The sequence below is a fragment of the Ochotona curzoniae genome, unplaced genomic scaffold (genome assembly GCF_017591425.1).
Source record: "Ochotona curzoniae isolate NIBS_2020 unplaced genomic scaffold, NIBS_Ocur_1.0 scaffold_2453, whole genome shotgun sequence".
In the NCBI taxonomy this organism is placed as follows: Eukaryota; Metazoa; Chordata; class Mammalia; order Lagomorpha; family Ochotonidae; genus Ochotona; species Ochotona curzoniae.
Genome location: NW_024467094.1, coordinates 27,657,331 through 27,676,100, shown reverse-complemented (window position 1 = coordinate 27,676,100; position 18,770 = coordinate 27,657,331). Strand labels below are relative to the sequence as shown.

The window sequence follows — 18,770 nt, the reverse complement described above, 5'->3', positions numbered from 1 at the left end:
GCACTGTCACAGAAGATGGCATCTCGGCTCATCTGTCACTCTCTAGTGCCCCCCGCCATGCCGAGGGGGGCTTCTCCTGCCTTTAGTCGGGGAGCCCAGGGTCTCCTTCCTGTCTCCCAGTCTCTGGGGGTCCCATGTACTCCCAGCTCTCTGATCCTCTGTGGTCCGCTGACCATCACTATTGTCACCTTCCTCAGGATGTCAGCAAGGGCAAGTCCAGGGCAAGGGAAGAGAGGAGGGAGAATGAGGAAAGACAAAGAGAGAGCAGGAGGAAAGGGCTGGACAGAATGACTGACTCCCTGGGCCGAACTGCTCCTAAGCTCCGAGAAGTCCACCGGCCTGGAAGTATTTTGCAGGTGGGCCTCTTTCCTTCCTAGCATCGCCCTGTGAGCGCCTTGGCTGCAGCCCCTTCCCACCAGGACTCCTTGGGGGTCCCCCAGGAGTGAGCCTGCCAGGTCCCCAGAGGCTCAGCAGTTCCTATGCAGGAGCCTGGGGGGAGACAAAGGAAGAGGGAGCAAAGGCTGGGTGAACAACATGTGTGTTCCGCAAGAGCTCTTTAGAGGGGGCCCCTGTGCTCCTCACCCACCCACCCACAACTGAGGCCATTGTTGGTGTTTATGGGAAGGTAGACATTGATGTTTGGAGGTCTTGGGACCTGAAGGGGTGTGTGTGTGCGTGCGCATGTGCATGCATGCTGTGTGGCTGGGTCAACTCTATGCTAATGTGGGGAAGACAGACTTTGGAAAACATGCAAGGAAGACTCAAGGGAGAAAAAAGTAAGCAAAAAGAGAAAGACCCAAGGCAGGTGGGGGAGGGAGCTGTAGAAGGAGCTAGAAGAGAAGGAGAGGACAGCAAGGGTGTAAAACAGAGGTTCATCCTCCCCCACGCTCCCTCCCCACATCCCCCCTCCCCCGCCAACCCCCCACCAAGCAAGGAAATTAGGAGGCCACTGCGGATATGTTTGGGTCATTTCCACATGCTTTATTCCAGCCATCAAAATAATTAAAAACATCTCAAATTATTATACACATACAAAATAGGTACAGAACCTCTGGCTTCCTCCCACCCCAGGAGAAAACAAAAACAAAAACAAAAACAAAACCAACACTTCATGCTTTGGGAAGTTGTGCTCTGAAACCCGGCAGTGAGGACAAAGGAGAGAGAGAAATAGAGAGAGATAGTGGACATAACCTTAAGAAAGAGGCTTCTGAGACAGCCAGAGGCAAGGTGAGCCGGAAGGGAGCAAGTAGCTCTCCCACCGTGTGAAATAGCACCGTTAGAAATTCACCATGAGGGACAAAAAAAAAAAAAAAAAAGAAAGAAATCAAAGAATAAAATAAGACTTTGAACCAAAAAAGGAACATCGGCTGGCCTGCGGAATATCTCAGCATTTGTAGCACCAGAGGTCCCTTCCCTGCCCACCCCGTCACAGAGATGTAGCACCTTGGATAGAAAATGGGGGAGCTGCTGGCATCTGCCCCCCAGCCCCACCCCCACACAGTTGCCCCGGTGACACACAAAGACAAGAACGAGGTAGTCTTTCAGCAACGGTTACAGTCTCTCCCACCCAGCCCCGCTTCCGTTGCAGGCGCTTTTGCTTCTTGTAGTGGCCTGTGGCGACTCTCCTGTGAGCTGGATGTGGGGGGCAGCTGACTCCCCCCAGGTGGAAGAGAAAACCACAGGAGGTGCCCACTGGCATGGTTCCGACAGCAGTTTCTGAGAGCCCTAGACCCCCACTATGGTATGGGGGTGCTGAGTGAGAGGGAGGCACTTGGGTGTTTTGGCATTGCCTTTGGTTGCTGGCAGGACAATGCACTGTTTCCTGTGTCTTTGCGGGGCAGGGGGTGGGGGAGACTGAGACTTGGGGAGCAGTGGCGCGGAGGCCCCAAGAGGGGTGGAGTGAGGAGCAGATAGGGCAGCGTTGGGGTATGGTCAGCCCAATGGGCAGGAAAGGGCATACCCCGACGCGGGTCTTCAAGCAAGTGGACCAAGCTTCCTTTTTTTAAAAAGTTATTTATTTATTCTTTCTTTTTTTTTTTTTTTTTGGTAAAGTTGAATGCACTTTTGGTCTTTGGTCATGTTCATTTGGTCAAAGATAAAAACTAAGTCTGAGAGATGAATGCAAAGGAAAAAAAATACCTCCAAAGTCCGTGTGAAATTGTCTCCCGTGTTTTGGCCTTTTTGGGGGGGTTTCAGTTTTGGTTGTTTGTTGTCTGTTTCTGGGGTGGATGGGAGGTGGGTTGGATGGAAGAAAGCCAGATTGGGGTGGAGGGAGTTTACAGGAAGCAGGCCGGGGCAATGTCGAAGCCGAATTCCTGGTCTGGGGCACCAATGTCCAAAGGAGCCACATCGATGATGGGCAGGCGGGAGGTCTTGGTGGTTTTGTATTCGATCACTGTCTTGCCCCAGGTTCCGGTGTGACTCTGGGGTGAGGAGGAGACAATGGGAGAGGGGTATGATCAGGGGTGGACCTGGTGGGGTGTGGGGGTGGGGGCACCAGCAGCACCTGCCGGGGCAGCCCCAGCTGTGATGGGGTGGGCCCTGAACACTCACCGTGCAGCCGTCGTGGATGACTGTGTAGGTGAAGCGGCTGTTGCCCTCGCCCCGCAGCTCGATCTCGTTGGAGCCCTGGAGGAGCAGGGACTTCTTGAGGTTGCCAGTCTGCTGGTCCATGTAGGCCACGCTGTTCTTGCAGTGGTAGGTAATGTTCTGGGAGGCCTCGGTGGACATCAGGCGCAGGAATGTCAGCTGGATAGCCACATCGGCAGGGTCGGAGTCTTTGCCGCCATATTCGAACTGTGCAAGAGGAGACAGTGAAGAAGGGGGTGGCCAGGTAGGGGGTCCTCGCTCCTGCCCGATGTCCTCCCTCAGTATCCCCGTTATGCCAAGGGCAGGTGTCGCTTGTCCATGGCTACCTTCTTGCCTCCTGGTCCAGTTCTGCCCCTCATTGTGCCTGAGCACTGTGCAGCCCACCAGCGCCCCCTAAGTAAGCTCAGCTACATACCTGGAAGCCATCGGTCATGCTCTCGCCGAACCACACGTGCTTCTTCTCCTTGGGGTTGTTGCTGATGTACCAGTTCTTCTGGGCAATGCTGGGACGCGTGGGGTACACGCAGGTGGCTCCAGTCTCCATGTCACAGTAGACCTTGATGGCGTCCAGGTTGCAGCCTTGGTTGGGGTCAATCCAGTACTCTCCTGCAGTGGGACAGGGCAAGGTGGAGTCAGGGGAGGTGGGGACCAGCACCGCGTGGGAGTGGGGCACCAGGTCTAGGGCTAAGAGGAGGAGGAGGAGGAGGAAGGGGCCAGCCCAAGCAGGCTCTCACCGCTCTTCCAGTCTGAGTGGCACATCTTGAGGTCCCGGCAGGTGCGGGCAGGGTTCTTGCGGCTGCCCTCGGGGCTCTTGATGTTCTCAATCTGCTGGCTCAGGCTCTTGAGGGTGGTGTCCACCTCGAGGTCACGGTCACGCATCACATTGGCGTCATCAGCCCGGTAGTAGCGGCCGCCGTCATGAGCCTTCTCTTGAGGTGGCTGGGGCATGATGAAGTCGAAACCGGCACTGGGAGGACCAGGAGGACCAGGGGGGCCAGGAGGACCAGGGGGACCCTGTTTAGAGAGAGAAAGTGGGGATGATCAATGTGCACGTGCTTTCAGGGCTGGAAGACCACAAGGCAGAGGGAAAGGTAGCTACGTACAACAGGGCCGGCGTCACCAGTGCGACCACGAGGACCAGGGGGACCAATGGGACCTGGGAGGCCGTTGAGTCCGTCTTTACCAGGAGCTCCAGCAGAGCCAGGGGGACCCTGGAGGGAGGGAGGAAGAGAGGGTTGGAAGAAGCCAGCAGCTGCTTCACAGGGTGGTCTCTGCCTGGGTCCCTGAGGTCAGCTTTGCTTGTGCCTGACCACTGGGTCAGGAAAGGCACCAGGAGGCTGAATCTGATTGTTGCTCTAGGATTCTTCTTCCCTTCCCCCAACCCCACTCCAGAGAGGCGAAGTAGCCTGGAGGTAAGCTTGGGCTCAGGACCCAGGAGAGGCAGCGAATGGCATGACTTACACGGGGACCAGCAGGGCCAGATGCTCCAGAAGGACCTTGTTCACCAGGAGAGCCCTGTAGGATGGACATGCAAACAATTCAGGCCCAGGGCAGGCAGAGGTGGCCAGGGGAGTGGGGTCTGGGTAGGGAGATGGAGCCCCAGGCTGAGACCTCTCCTCCCTCACTCCCTCTCTGTGGCTGTGTGGACCTGTTCATGAATTTCCAGGCCCTAGTCCCCACTTGGGAGGAGTCAGGATGACTACTGGGGGAAACTGAGGCCAAGGGTCCTCCCTCCACATTGCACAGCACAGCCCAGGGAAGATGACAGAGAAGCCCCATTGGCAGGTGGGGCCTGGGGAGGGGGCAGGCATACTCACAGGAGGGCCAGGAGGACCCTGGAGACCGGAGAAGCCACGATGACCCTTGATGCCTCTGTCACCCTGTTCGCCTGTCTCACCCTTGTCACCACGGGGACCTTGAGGACCCTAGAAGAGAAGCAGGGACAGTTGTGAGGCCAAAGTTCTGTGCTGTCACAAGTGCTAAGTAGGGCACTATGTGCATTGGGACATGGGGCCCGAAGGCGTGGGGCCAGCATGAGATACTTACAGCAGGGCCGCGGGCACCAGCAGGACCAATGGGGCCAGCAGGACCAGCAGGACCCTGGAGAGGACACGGAGTGTGTTAGATTCTGGACTGGGGGAGAGCGGGGCGAGCTGCAGGAGGGGATTCCTCTGCCCCCTCACCCTTACACCTTCCCATCATGCTTGCCTCTCCTGACCCCTCTGGATCAAGCTCCCTAGAGTCAGGCTTCAGGTGAGCCCCAGAAATCTGTCTGGGAGCGGCAACTGGAGGTTGAACTGGTTGAGAGTGCCTCTCTTTCTCCCCATGACCCAAGGCCTGCCGGCCAGCCATCCACCCACTCTCCATCCCTGCCTCTGAGCTGCAGAACCCTGGTCTGACCACAAGTTCCCAGCTACTTACCGTCTCACCACGATCACCGCTCTTGCCAGCAGGGCCCACAGGACCAGGAGCACCGGGAGCGCCAGGAGCGCCAGGGGGTCCAGCGGGGCCAGTCTCACCACGGTCACCCTGAATGGGAGGGAGGGCACCTTGTGGTCAGCAGGCAGGCAGGAGTGGGGACAGGGAAGGCAGGGCTGTGGCTCTGGGTGTGGCCGTCTTACCTTGGGGCCAGGAGAGCCATCACGACCAGGGGAGCCTTCAGCACCAGGAGAGCCCTAGAAAGAGAGAGAAAGAGAAAGAGAGAGAGGTGAGGGTTAGTGAGGTGGGCCCGGGCTCGGGCTTGGACCCACACGGCCTATGGAGGGCATGGCCTCGGGGCTGGATGTGTCTTACCTCACGTCCAGATTCACCAGGGGGTCCAGCCAGTCCAGGGGGGCCCATGGGGCCAGGGGGACCACGCTCGCCGCTGGCTCCAGAAGGACCTTGTTTGCCAGGTTCACCCTAATCGAGAAGCAGGAATCAGTCAGGGGGATGGTGTGGGGAAGCCCTCAGTCTTGTCTTCCTTGCCCCCACTCAGGCTGCATCCTGCAAAGCCTCAGATGTCTTTCCCTGGGTTCCCCCATTCCTTGCTACCGAGGTGAGGGGTACTCACAGAGGGGCCAGGCAGGCCAGGGAAGCCTCTTTCTCCTCTCTGCCCAGGCAGGCCGACTACACCACGCTGTCCAGTAATGCCCTGAGGTCCTGGTGTTCCGGGAGCACCCTGTAGGGGGCAGATGGCAGTGAGGCGGCTGACCCAGGTGGAGGTGCAGCCAGTCTCCCTGGCGCAGGCCCCATCTTCTTGGAGCTGAAGGGATCTGGGTGGGCACTCACAGCAGGTCCATCAGCTCCGGGGGAACCTTTCTCGCCAGCAGGGCCAGGAGGTCCAGGGGGGCCAACTTCACCAGGTCGTCCAGCGGGGCCAGTCTCACCACGGGCACCTTTGCCACCTTCTTTGCCAGCAGGGCCAGGAGGGCCAGGGGGTCCAGCATTTCCCTAGGGGGAGGCAAGAGGAGCCGTCAAACTATCCTGTTGGGATACACCATCCCCTAGATCGGAGCAGCAGACATCCCAAGATACTTACAGAGGGGCCAGGGGGGCCGACTCGGCCAGCAGCACCAGGGAAACCAGTAGCACCCTGGCAGAGAAAGCAAAGCAGTAGTCAGAAGGGGCCAGCCCTGTGGGGCCTGCCACCCACCTCCCAGTGCCAGCTGGACAGACACTCCATTGAACGGCGGCCATACTCACAGGAGGACCAGCACTGCCACGAGCACCTTTGGGCCCAGGAGCACCAACGTTACCCTGCAGGAGAGAACAGAGATGTCACATCCAGGGCAGGCTATAGGGCCCAAGCCTGCCAGCATCCTCAGTACAAATCAAGATGCTGTGTGGGGGAGGCGATACTCACGATAGGGCCAGGAGGACCGGCAGGACCAGCAGGGCCGGGAGGACCAGCGTCACCCTTAGCACCAGCATCACCGGGTTCGCCTTTAGCACCAGGTTGGCCATCAGCACCCTGGGGAGAGAGGGAGGAAGCGTAGTGAGGGCAGTGCCAGAAGCAGCAGGGACTACACGCAGTGAGAGGCGTCATGACTTAGGTGGATTCTCCTATCCTTGCCCAGGCACTCAAGGTCTCAAGAGGGCAAGAAGGTCTTGATACTTACAGGGGGGCCAGCGAAGCCAGCAGGGCCGGGGGGACCAGGCTCGCCGCGATCTCCCTAGAAGAAAAGCAGGCAGATTAGAGATGTGCTGTGACAAGGGGCAAGAGAGACCCAAGGCTAGAACACAGGGAGGATGGACCGGCAGGGATGCAGGATGGAGCGAGAGGAGGGCCACAGATGGGGTACTGGCTGGGCCTTCGGTACTTACAGGGGCTCCACGAGCTCCAGTGGGACCAGCAGGGCCGCTGGGACCAGTTTCACCCTGAAAGTCAAGCACAAACACTCAGGGTCAGGGGGCCCACACAGAGCACTCCTGGGCAGGTGACCCAAGTAGAGCCTCCCAGCCTCTGGGGTCCCTCCAGCTGCTTGGGTTAGCAGTGGCAGACCTGACTGGCCTGCAAAGCCTGCTTGGAGAGACTTGGGAGACAGTCTTCTCACCTTGTCACCGGGAGCACCAGCGGGGCCAGGAGGACCAATGGGACCAGTCAAGCCACGGACACCATCTTTGCCAGGAGAGCCATCAGCACCTTTGGGACCAGCATCACCCTAAAGATAGAGAGAAAGCTGAGTCTTCCAGATGGGCAGGAAAGCAAGCTGCAGCATACTGGATTCCTCCCCAGTGCCAAGGATGCTTTCAGGTGAGAAGGGGCCTGCTGGGGGACAAAAGAGGCACCTGGGTACATAGGGCCTCATTGCTGAGAGCTCAGGTAAGGCACCTCCATCGAGGACACCTTTAAACCTCTCATCACCATGGTAACTCCTGGAGAGACAGGCCTGGACCACAGCAAAGCGAACAGAAAAGGGAGGGGAAAGGGGGAGAGAGAAGGGTCCCTGGGGAGAGGAAAGGGAAGGGAGCTCCATTGGCTGTGCTTACTCTGTCACCCTTGGGACCTGGAAGACCAGCTGCACCACGTTCACCAGGCATTCCCTGAAGGCCAGGGGCACCTTGGCTGCCAGGAGCACCAGGGGCACCAGCATCACCCTGTATTATAAAAGAGAGGACTACAGTGAGGCAGGGATCCCCCAAGTGGCTCCCAGCCCAGAGCCTCCTCTTGGAATGGCCCAGGCTTGGGCTTGAGTGGAGAAGGAAGACATAGCCCCGATTTGGGGGCTGCCCTGGCCCCCTACCCTGCTCTTCTGGGTCACCCTCCTGCATCCCAGGCTGTCCTCACCTTAGCACCATCATTGCCAGGAGCACCGTTGGATCCACGGGGGCCGGCGGGGCCGGGAGGACCTTGCACACCACGTTCTCCAGGGAAGCCTCTCTCTCCCTAGAAGGGGGAAGTCAGGGCATGTGATGGCTGCTCCAGCCACAGAGGGTGGGCCTGGGCCGTCTGGCTGGGAGTGGGGGCACAGCCGCTACTTACTCTGGCTCCAGAGGGGCCGGGGGCACCGAGGTCACCAGGAACACCCTGTAGAAGGAGGAAGGCCAGAGAGTGAGCCCTAGGGACAGGTGGGACTCTTGTCTCTGCTTCTGGGGTTGGCCCTCGGAGTCCAGGATGCCCTTAGCTCTGATCTGGAGTTGTCCCACCCAGCCACTCCTCCCCCAGCTCTGCACTAAGAGCTGCTATTAGCAGGCAGGGGAGGAGGGGAAGCCTCCTTCATGGGGGTCCCCAGCATCGCAGCTTTGCTGTTCCAGGTCCCATCAGCCTGCTCGCTGCTTCCATTCTTCCTCTAGCCCCTTCTCCTGACTAACCTTCGTTCCTCTAGCTGATGGCTGTCTGAATAGCTCGGAGCAGGGGTCTAGCCTGTATTCCCTTCATTTCTGGCCCTTCTGGATGGAGGCTCCCTCTTACCTGTTCACCAGGTTTGCCTGCTTCTCCAGGGGGACCAGCGGGGCCAGGGAGACCCTGTAGGTGAGCAATAGGAGAGAAAGGAGAAGGGCTTCAGAGTCTGGAAGGAGAAAGGGGCTCTTCCTCCAGGCTTGTTCACCCAGTCCCCTGACTGTCACCTCACCTGGAATCCTGGGGAACCAGCAGGGCCTTGTTCACCTCTCTCTCCAGCAGGACCCTGCCACGGGCAGAGAGTGATGGTCACAGCAAGGCCGAGGGGACAGGGTGGGGACAGAGGGCATCATTTCCCCAGGCCTCCCAGGCAGGGACACTCACAGCAGGTCCAGGGGGTCCCTGAGCTCCAGCTTCTCCGTCTTTGCCAGGGGCACCCTGTGGGGAGGGAAAAAGGGAGACTTTAGGGGGGGAAGCACAGAGGGCAGCTGGAAGCAGGGGTGCAGGTGCAGGAGGTGGGTGCTCACCACAGCGCCGGGGGGTCCAGGAACGCCTCTCTCTCCAGCTTTACCAGGCTCTCCCTGGGGAAGAAGAGCATGAGGTCTAAGGTGGCTGAAGCAAGACCTTTTGGGTCCGCCCTACTTGCTTCTAGGGGAGTTCCTGAAGGAGACCTCATCCTGCTGGCCCCCCACTAGCCACAGACGGCCATGCAGGCCTCATCCCCTTCACCCTCTCCCCTGCCTCACCTGGCAGCACTTGCTGCAGCCCCCAACTGCAAAGCACTTTCACCTCCTTTTCTATCTTGAAACTCAACAAACCCACCAAGATTTGGGGGTGACGATTCCACAAAAAAATCTACCATCTTTGTGTGAGTGTGGAGCTGTGGGGGGTACCCACCATGCTATGTTCTAGGGACAGAGCAAAAATTGTGCAGCCAGAAGTCCCCTATGCTACTGACAAGGGGACTGAGGCCCAGAGAAGGCCAGTGAGTGGGAACACACAGCGAGTTGGGAGCCCAGGCCCCTGGCCTGTTGGGGGTACTTGTCCCCAGTCCCTGGTGGCCCCTCAGTCAGTACTTACAGCAGCACCTTTGGGTCCAGGGAATCCCATCACACCAGCCTGACCACGGGCACCAGGAGGACCTGGGGGTCCGGGGCGGCCATCTTGACCAGCGGGACCCTAAAGATGGGAGGCACAAAATGGAGGTGAGGACAGAGGTGGAAGACAGGAAGCGGGGGTGAGGGCGCAGGAGGAGGGCTACTTACAGGGGGACCAGTTTTGCCATCAGGACCAGGGCTACCAGGGCTTCCAGTCAGACCCTGCAGAAGGAAAGGGGAGACACAGTAGCGTGAGCAAGGGGGAGAAGGTGATGATGGGGCTAGTCCCTGCTTCAGAATGCCTCATCCCAAACCCCACACATGCCAGGGGGCGTCTGGCCAATCTGAACAGCAGGATGGGGGCCGCACCTTGGCACCAGGCAGACCAGCTTCACCGGGGCGGCCAGCTTCACCAGGAGACCCTTTGGGACCAGCAGGACCAGGAGCACCACGTTCACCAGCAGGACCCTGAGAGAGGGAAATCACAGGAGGACAAGGGGCTCAAGTGGGGGCCTTGTGACCAAGGCCTGGTGCCTTCCTCCTTACTAAGGAGGGCTGAGGGCACTAGCTCAGGTGGGTTTTAGAGTGGGGCTTGGCAGGGGTGGAAAGGCCTAGGTGAGGTGCACTAGGGCCTGGAGTAGGGCAGGTGACCAGAGAGGGGGCTTGGATTACCTTGGGGCCAGCCACACCATCTGCACCAGGGAAACCGCGGCTGCCAGGTCCACCCTGCAGAGAGAGTAGGCAGTGAACTTAGGAATCCAGGGCATGCAGACAGGCACTGGGGTGAGGAAGGAGGCTGTGGGGAGAAGGGTACATACACGCTCGCCAGGGGGTCCAGGCAGGCCAGCAGGTCCGGGTTCACCTCGAGCACCTCGCTTTCCTTCCTCTCCAGCAGGGCCAGGGGGTCCTTGAACACCAGCAGGACCCTGCAATGGGCAGAAAGTAGCAGGCAACCCTGGTGAGGGGCTGTCCTGGTTTCAGCCTCAGGGCCCCCTAAGTTCCTCTCCAGAGCCCTCCAGGGCAGACAGGTACTCACAGGCTCTCCCTTGGCACCAGTGTCTCCTTTGTTGCCGGGGGCACCAGGTTCACCCTGCAAGGGAGGAAGGAGAAGAAGTTGAGCCAAGAGTGGAAGGAGCTCATCTGCCATGAGCCACTGTGCAGACAGGTGCATGGGCAGGGAGCCCGAAGGGATAGGCTGGTACTTACACTGTTACCCTTGGGACCAGGAGGGCCGCTGGGGCCCTGGGGTCCAGAGGGGCCGCGGGCACCAGGGAAGCCAGGAGCACCAGCAATACCAGGAGCACCCTGTAGGAGGCAGAGTAGACATGGAGCCCGGGAGTGCAGGGTGGGGCAGATGGAAATGGGAGCCTCAAGGCCAGCTAGCAATTAACAAGATACTCACATTGGCACCTTTAGCACCAGGTTGTCCATCAGCACCAGGGTTTCCCTGTGGCACAGAGAAAGGAGAGTGAGTGACCCACAAAGACACTGAAGATGGGAAGCGGTCCAGGGGACACTGGGAGAAGGATACTCACAGCGGGGCCAGCAGCACCAGCAGGGCCAGGGGGACCGGGTTCACCACGAATACCCTGGGGACCTTCAGAGCCTCGGGCTCCTTGGGGACCAGCTTCACCCTAAGGCAGAGACAAGACATGGTCAATATGCAGCAGGGAACCCACCTTCCTCATGGGCAGGTGGCAGTGAGGGCAGAAGGTTGAAGAGCAGCACTCTGAAATCATGAAAGCACCTGGTGCCCTCCCCGAGGCAAAGGAGTTGGAAAAGAGGCTTCTCCCTCTTGCCCCTCTAGAACTCCCTGATGTGGGGAGCAGGGAGACCCCCTGGCCTGTGACAGTCATGATCAATGCCAGTGGCAGAGAAGTGGGTTAGGGACAGGGGGTCTCACCTTAGCACCGACAGCTCCAGGGAAGCCAGGAGGACCAGCAGGACCAGTGGGACCCTGGGAATGAAAGGAAGGTGTTAGTGGGAAGGAAGCTGGCAGCTGCCAGTCACATGCTAGGATGGAAGAGATCCTAGGTTCAAGATCCATCAAAAGCTGACCACTGAAGTCAACAGGCCATACTCACAGGGGGGCCGGCAGCACCAGTAGCACCATCATTTCCACGAGCACCCTGCAAGAAGAGGGGAAACCCAGTCACACACCCTGAGCCGGGCCAGCCCTGCAGCTCCCTGGGGAAGCTTTTTAAGGGCCCAGGGACACCCCTCCCCATCTCAACCTCCGCCCATAAACAGGGGTCAGGAGTACTCACAGCAGTGCCAGGGGGTCCAGGACGGCCTCTCTCGCCAGGCAGACCACGGGGGCCCTAAAAACCAAGTTGATGGAAGCCAGATGAGTTGGGAGACCGTACTCCGTCCAAGGCTGCATCATACCCCTGCACCTGCTTGCTCCCTTCCTGTTAACAGCTGGCATACTCACCATCTGACCAGGAGCTCCATTTTCACCAGGGCTACCAGGCTCACCCTAAAGAATAAGGAATAGAGTGAGGAACTCATTTATGGTGGGGCCGAGGGGGGTGGTATGAACTTCACTCAGCCTCTTACCTTGGGACCAGCAGGGCCAGCATCTCCCTTGGCACCATCCAAACCACTGAAACCCTAAGGCAGCAAAGAGGGATAGGTGAGACCCTGTGGATGTGGGGATGAGGGGAATAACCTTGACACCTAGCTAAACCCAAGAAAGCACCTGGGGAAGTTGTCCCAGCCATCTGTCTATCTCTAGCTGGACCCAACCCCTGTGGGCCCAAGTTCTCATCTAGTCCTTTTCTGTGGATTTTTTTTCTTGTGGAGGGGAATTCTTTGGAAAGTCTATTGTTGATCCCCCACCCCCAGAACTCACACCAGGGCTCTCAGGAAAGAGCTGAATCCATTGATGCTAGGGACTTGGGGGGGGGGCACTTTGAGAATGGACTCGAAGGGAACTCACTCTGTGTCCCTTCATTCCGGGAAGGCCAGCTGTTCCGGGCAGGCCACGAGCACCCTGGAGAGAGGAAGGAGAGAAGGACAAGGAAGAGATGTTAGACACGATCCTCATGGACACAGCTCCCATGTGCCACCTCCTAGTCAGTCCCACCCTGCTCACCTGAGGCCCAGGAGGCCCACGCTCGCCAGGACGACCAGGTTTGCCAGCTTCTCCCTGACAGGGAAAGGAAAAGCGATCAGGGCTACGTACCTAAAGATGGTGGTCGATCAGACCTTACCCTGGACTTTAGAGCCTGGCGTCAATCTACTGGGAAAGCCTCATGTAGCTGCACATGAAACCCAGCAGAGATATTGCAGCGTGGGCCCTATGGTGAGTTATGCTCACTAGTTATGCACCTGTTGTCTGTCAAGTTACACCTGAAGATTCAACCTGCACTGGAGAGAGCAGTCACCCCTGCAAGGGATGGGGATGAGCACCTGGCTAAGGGTGAAGGGCATTGCACAAGGGTAGCCCCCTGTGTTAGGGAGTGGTGCCCCCCTGCCTCTGCATGTCACCTGCAAAGGTGCCGGGGCCTTGGGGTGGAGATCACAGGACCTGACCAGCAGAGGCCATGAGCCAGAAAGGAATCTTCTTCCGGCAGCTACTTACGTCATCTCCGTTCTTGCCAGGAGGGCCAGGGGGACCACGGGGACCCATGGGACCCTAGAGGTGGGAAGAGGAGAGACAGTTAGGATCCCCAGGACAAGAACCAAAGGAGGGGGAAGGGTGAGGCTGGCAGGGGGCGGAGAGGGAGGCCCCCAGGTGTGCGTGTGTGAGGTCCTTTAACAGGGCACAGGGGAAGTGCTTACAGAAGCTCCAGGCTCGCCGGGCTCTCCAGGGGGACCTTGGAAGCCTTGGGGACCCTGGAAGAGGACAGAGAAGCTGGTTAGATGGGTAGGTTTCCGCTCAGCTTCCCCATCTCAGCAAAAGAACTCTGAGCGTGGTTCTGGCCCTGCATCCCAGAGCTGCCCGCAAAAGCCCAGAGCCCACGGTGGTGTAGGAAGATGCTAGATACTTACAGGTGAGCCAGGGGGGCCAGGAAGACCGCGAGGACCGGAAGGACCCTATGGAGGGAAACAAAAAGAGGCTCATGACATGTGTCTGCAGGAAAATGCAGCGTGGGTAGAGTCTTGCGGGCTCCCACTGATTCCTGTGGAGACCATCGCATGGCCCTCTGGACTCTGAGGCTCCCACAGCCCGTCCCAATCCTTTTATGCCAGCAACCTGTGCCAACACCTGCCCAGCTTCTCTGGAGCCCCGCCCAATCCTCCCGTGTCCCTTCTGCTCCCCCTGGTGGCTCACCATGGGACCAGGCACGGAAACTCCAGCAGATTTCTCATCATAGCCGTAAGACATCTGGGGAGCAAAGTTCTGGAACACACAGGAGAGTGCGCGTGAGACACGGGGGCCAGGGCAGCCACTGGCGAGGCAGAAAAGCATCAGTTCCCAAGAGTGGAACTAACAGAAGCCCTGCGCATTGAGAGTTTCAACGTTGCCTGTGAAATATTCCTGCTTCAAATCCGCCTGATGGAAAATCTCAAACTGTGGCGCCTGACAAAACCAGACTCTTCAAAATGTCCGTGTTCTGAAAGTCAGGGGGTGCCTGAGGAATGTCCCACATTCCTAGACACCAAACAGACATGGCGACTAAAGGCAGTCCGTGATCTTAGGTGGTATCTAGGATAAGGAAAAAAAAAAAAAAAAAAAAACAAACCACCAAAAAAACCCGATAAAAGACATTGCTGTGACACTGGTGTGAAGTTGAACACGGACTGCTTGCTAGCTCAATAGCTTTCAATTCCCCAAGCTGACTCCTTGTGCTCTGGGCACGTCAGAGAATGCTCTTGCTCTTAGGGGCTGCCAAGAGAGGTGTTTAGAATCAGAAATGCACTGTCAAATGGCTCAGAAAAAAAGGAATGCTCGCACTGTCCCAGTTCACGGGCGAGTGCACAGGGAGCGCGCCAGCACCGGGAACTCTCTGGCAACTCCAAGTTTGCTATCCTAGAATGATGTGGTGATGACATCATGACCAAGCAACAAGTACAGCGCGCGCGCGAGGGGGACACTCAAAGCCTCCCCTCGACCGGGGGTCTCGGCTCTGTACTTACTCCTCCAAGACCAGGGGGTCCAGGAGGTCCTGGGGGGCCTGGGGGTCCGGGAAGTCCGGGCTGTCCGGGGATGCCATCTCGGCCAGGGGGTCCGGCGGGTCCCTGCAGAGGAGGAGAGCGGGGGAGGCCGGTGTGAGTGACAGCCGCGAGCCATGTCCACCCCAGTCCCGCCGCGAAGGGAGGGCGGCGCTCACCCGTGGGCCTCGGGGTCCAGTGTCTCCCTTGGGTCCCTATAGGGTGGGGGAAAGGGACAAAGCAGAGTTCAGGTTAGAGAAGGAACCGTGGGCTGGACGGCGAGAACCTGGGGCTCGGAGACGTGGGCAGAGAGTTACCTCGACTCCGGCGGTATCCTGGTCCGTGGGGATATCTAGGGGAGAGGAGGCGTGGGTCACAGGTGGGCTTTGCTGCCGCCGGCCCACCTCCCCCAGTCCCGGGCCCCGAGCCCTACCCGAGTCTTCGGGGCAGACAGGGCAGCACTCATTAGGAAGCACTTTGGCCCCAGGACAGTTCTTGGTGTCCTCACAGATCACTTCATCGCACAAGACATCGCCCTTGTGGCAGACGCAGATCTGGCACGGCTGGGGTTTCCATATTTCTCCTTCACTGTACCGGATACCGTTCTGCACGCAGGTGACTGGTGGGACTGGGGCAAGAACAGGAGGAGGAGTGGGGGGTGCTGTCAGGGGCGCCCGAGACCCTCGCCTCGGTCCCTCTGGGCGCTCTTCGCCGTTTCCATTTCCCGCCTGCCCTTCCCCCTGCTCGCCTGCTCCTCGTCAGCCCCGGTGACAGCGCCCGGGGCGCCTGGCCAGAGCGGCTGTAACTCTTTCCAGTTCTCAGGAATTTAAACAAAAGCCTGGGGCCCAGGATGCTTCCAACTCCAACCTCAGCCCATTGGCGCGGCGGCCAAATGACACACAAAGCCACGGGGGGTGGGGGGAGCGAGAGGACGGGAGGGGCCCCGTCGAGGGGGCAGGCTCGTGGGCGGTGGGCGTGCAGAGGCCAGGGGCAGACGAGCGAGGTCCGGCCCATCCTCCTCCCGCCCCTGGTCCCCCGGCAGGTGGGACGGCGTGGGCGGAGCGAGGGGAATGGGGCGGGGTCTCCTGGAAGTCGGGGAGACCCTCCAAGAAGCTCAAAGAGCCTCCGGCGCCCGCATGTTCTAGGAGTCTGCCAAATCCAGACAGGGTCCCTCTGGATCACTTCTTAACCAAGAAACCCCAAAGTCCGCCGAGAGTCGTGACAGCAGTTAGCCACACCCACCACGCGGGCAGCTACCCTCTACCCAGATGGCCACCAGGCGGCAGGCAACGCCACGCCACCGGGACGGGGCGGGCGGGGCCGATTTCCCGGGACGGGCTGCCGGTCCCCAGCTTTCCCGTCCCGATTTAGAGGTGGGGTCCCCGCACGGCCCCCACCCGGGTCTGTGGGCTTCAGCGTCCCGGCAGAGAAGCGCCGCAGGAGCTGGAATGGGAAGGGGCGCAGTGCTCAGGGCCGACCAGCAGGGGGCGCCAGGACCGCGCCCGCACAGTCCGCGCCAAACTTTGCGGCCTCCGACCCGCCCACTGCCCACGTCCCCTCCCCCGCGGCCCCAGAACGCGGTCTCGCCTGCAGCGAAGGCAAACAATCTTTCCTTATGAATCATCCCATAGCCCTCCCGACCGCTTTCACGGCTCGGGCTCCAGATCTCCAGCTCGGGGCCCCCATCCTCTCTCCGACGTGCTAGCCCCTCATCCCGCGCCCTGACGACCCTTGTCCCTGCTGTCCTCGGACGATGCGCGCTCGGGATGTCTTCCCGTCTCAGCGCCCGGCGCACTCCATCCTCGCCTCCCACTCCTAGGCAAGGCGCCCGTGACCGTCCCCATCCCAGGGTGCATCCCTGGTGCCCCGGGGCACCGAGGGCACCAGTGCCATCCCCATCTGCCCAAGTCTCCCGAGCATCCGACTGTGCGTGGAAACAGCAGCCTTCTGGACCATCAGGGGCAGGGCGCGCTTCCACCCAGCCGGGGACTCCCAGGAGCTGGGGACTTACTGTCTTCGCTTTGGCCCTCGACTTGGCCTTCCTCCTGGCCGTGCGTCAGGAGGGCGGTGGCCGCTAAGAGGAGCAGGAGCCGGAGGTCCACAAAGCTGAACATGTCTAGACCCTAGACATGTAGACTCTTTGCGGCTGGGGTGGGGGGTTAGCGTCCGCTCATGCGTGGCCTCACTCCGCGTGCCTCCTGCTCCGACCCCGAGGAGAAACTCCGTCTGCTGCGATGCCTGGCCCGGGGCCCCTTTTATACAGTCTTGAGGGAGCGCTGGGAGGAAGCCTGCCCCTCGGAGAGGGGGAGCCGGCCGCCCGGCCCCCAGCCAATCACAGCCGCCTGGCCCGGCCCCCAATTTGGGAGTTGGAACGGAGAGGGGGAGGAGGAGGGCAGGGCAGGGAAGGGAGTCCACGCCACATCTCCCCCTTTCGTGGCTCTGCATCCCCAGCCCCCCAGCCCAGCCCCAGAGCCACGGGGGCTGCCGCTGGGCCAGCCGGGGTCCTGCTAGAGTGTGGACATCACAATTGGGTCAGGGATACCCTTTACTCTGTCCTCCTGGGGTCCCCCCATCTGAACAAGGTGGAACTCGGGGTGCTGGCTGGGGAACGGTCCAAAGGTGGGAGGGATGGGGTGAAGAGGAAAGGGTCCTGATGGCTTTAACCTCCCTCAGCCTCCTGGCAGCCCACAAATAGGCCTGGTGAGGCCCAATGGGGACCCTCTTCCGAACAGGAGAATCAGAGTTGTTTGGGGATGCCTTTTGAGTATGGAGGTTTGCAATTAGGGGTGACAGCTCAGGGACTTCTTGGAAGACATTGGGTTAGGGGTACCTCTCTGGACATTTTAATTTGGGGTGTTGAGGGTGTCTGTTCTACTGCCACACCTGAGGTTCCAGCATGGACTCCAGGGCCCCCCACAACACACACATACACACTCGGCAGGCATGGCTAAGGTCGATGGCTGGGGGGCTGAGACACAGGCTGGGGTACTGGATCTTTGTCATTTCAGCAAATGGAAGCTTTGGTGCTACCAAATGGGTTGCAAGGTGTGGGTGGGGAATAGCAGGGGGTTCAAAGGAGGGAAGTGGGGGTGCATCCACCTGACCCTCAGTGCTGGCCACCGAGTGTGTAGGAACTGGGGTCTGGGGTCGCTGGCCACTCAGAAAGGGGGCTCTGGCCTGGCTGGACTCTTTGCCTTCAAGCCAGAAGGGGCCAGGGTGGGAGGCACCCGGCCAGAGAGGGGGCTGCACAAGGACCCTCCTATCTTTGCTTGTTTCTGGATTTGGAGTTGGTATGTGTGGACAAATTTGCTGTGTCTCAGGGAGACTTGCCTTTAGGACTAGGGATGGGATCGCAGGGGAGGTTAAGCGACCTTGTCTTAGGAACCAAAGACCCTGTCCCTCAAACAAGGAGAGACTGCCCTTGAGCCCTAAACGACCCCAAGACCAAGCAGCTGCATTGTGGGGAAGATGTCACTTCCAGGAGTTACTGTCCCAGCCCCGCAGCAGGCCAGGACCCTGGCCCCATTTTCTGGGTCTTGAGAGAAGACTGAGGGGGTCTTCCCACAATGCCTGGTGGCTCTTCTCCCACCCCTATGGCTCCCCCACCGCCCAGGGCTGCTGAGCTGCAAACGTGGAAGCGGGGAGTCCCGCCTCCCCCAAACCATCCAAGATTCCATTGCCTCCCCCCACCCCGCCCCTCTCCACGCCCTCCTGCAGCTGGTTTTGTGCAACGAAGGCAAAGGGAAAAAAAAAAAGACGTTGGCGGGAGCAGAAGGGGAGGGAGCCACGTCGGCCGGCCGTGGGCAGTGGGGGTGAGCAGTGCGGGAGGGGCGGTGGAGAGAGACTACAGGGACTATAATTAAAGGGAAAATATAGTTTCCAGAGAGGCAGGGCTGGAGACAACCATGGAGGGAAGGGCCTTCATCAATTAACCCAACCATGTGGCAGTAACTTGTGGCCCGGTGTCTGCCTCCGCCTAGTGCCAGCTACCACCGTGGGGCAGGACCAGGGGGGCCGAGGTGGGTGCTGAGATGGCACTGCCTGGGCCCACCAAGGCCCCATCCTGCACTGCAGGTTAGATCTAGCAGGGGACAATGGTCATGTCCCTCAAAGACAATGGACACTGACTGGCAGTGGCTAACTGGGGTGGTCATTGCATTATT

At 59.6% G+C, this 18,770-nt stretch overlaps 1 protein-coding gene across 1 annotated transcript; it reads right to left on the bottom strand.

Annotated features, from left to right (window-relative positions):
* Positions 1-2,048: 2,048 nt before the first annotated feature.
* COL1A1 (collagen type I alpha 1 chain) lies at positions 2,049-16,724 on the bottom strand. Its single transcript, XM_041000353.1, has 51 exons — positions 16,619-16,724; positions 15,041-15,235; positions 14,925-14,959; positions 14,787-14,822; positions 14,593-14,694; positions 13,787-13,855; positions 13,504-13,548; positions 13,294-13,347; positions 13,094-13,147; positions 12,605-12,658; positions 12,449-12,502; positions 12,067-12,120; positions 11,942-11,986; positions 11,775-11,828; positions 11,592-11,636; positions 11,411-11,464; positions 11,043-11,141; positions 10,910-10,954; positions 10,714-10,812; positions 10,544-10,597; positions 10,326-10,433; positions 10,180-10,233; positions 9,877-9,975; positions 9,676-9,729; positions 9,491-9,589; positions 8,938-8,991; positions 8,795-8,848; positions 8,643-8,696; positions 8,483-8,536; positions 8,054-8,098; positions 7,859-7,957; positions 7,561-7,668; positions 7,125-7,232; positions 6,895-6,948; positions 6,690-6,743; positions 6,434-6,541; positions 6,274-6,327; positions 6,110-6,163; positions 5,860-6,021; positions 5,642-5,749; positions 5,383-5,490; positions 5,211-5,264; positions 5,011-5,118; positions 4,636-4,689; positions 4,407-4,514; positions 4,051-4,104; positions 3,693-3,800; positions 3,324-3,603; positions 3,005-3,195; positions 2,554-2,796; positions 2,049-2,423 (listed from the first exon to the last, which is right to left on the bottom strand). Exons 1-51 carry the CDS (start codon positions 16,719-16,721, stop codon positions 2,277-2,279), a joined length of 4,389 nt encoding a protein of 1,462 aa, XP_040856287.1. The 5' UTR covers positions 16,722-16,724; the 3' UTR covers positions 2,049-2,276.
* Positions 16,725-18,770: the final 2,046 nt, after the last annotated feature.

Excerpts from the sequence above, each read along its gene's own strand:
- COL1A1 (XM_041000353.1), bottom strand. The coding sequence starts at position 16,721 with ATGTTCAGCTTTGTGGACCTCCGGCTCCTGCTCCTCTTAGCGGCCACC. Across the intron at positions 7,958-8,053 it reads CCGGCCCCTCTGGAGCCAGA|GGAGAGAGAGGCTTCCCTGG; the intron begins GTAAGTAGCGGC and ends TCCCCCTTCTAG. Across the intron at positions 3,604-3,692 it reads CTGGTGACGCCGGCCCTGTT|GGTCCCCCTGGTCCTCCTGG; the intron begins GTACGTAGCTAC and ends CTCTCTAAACAG.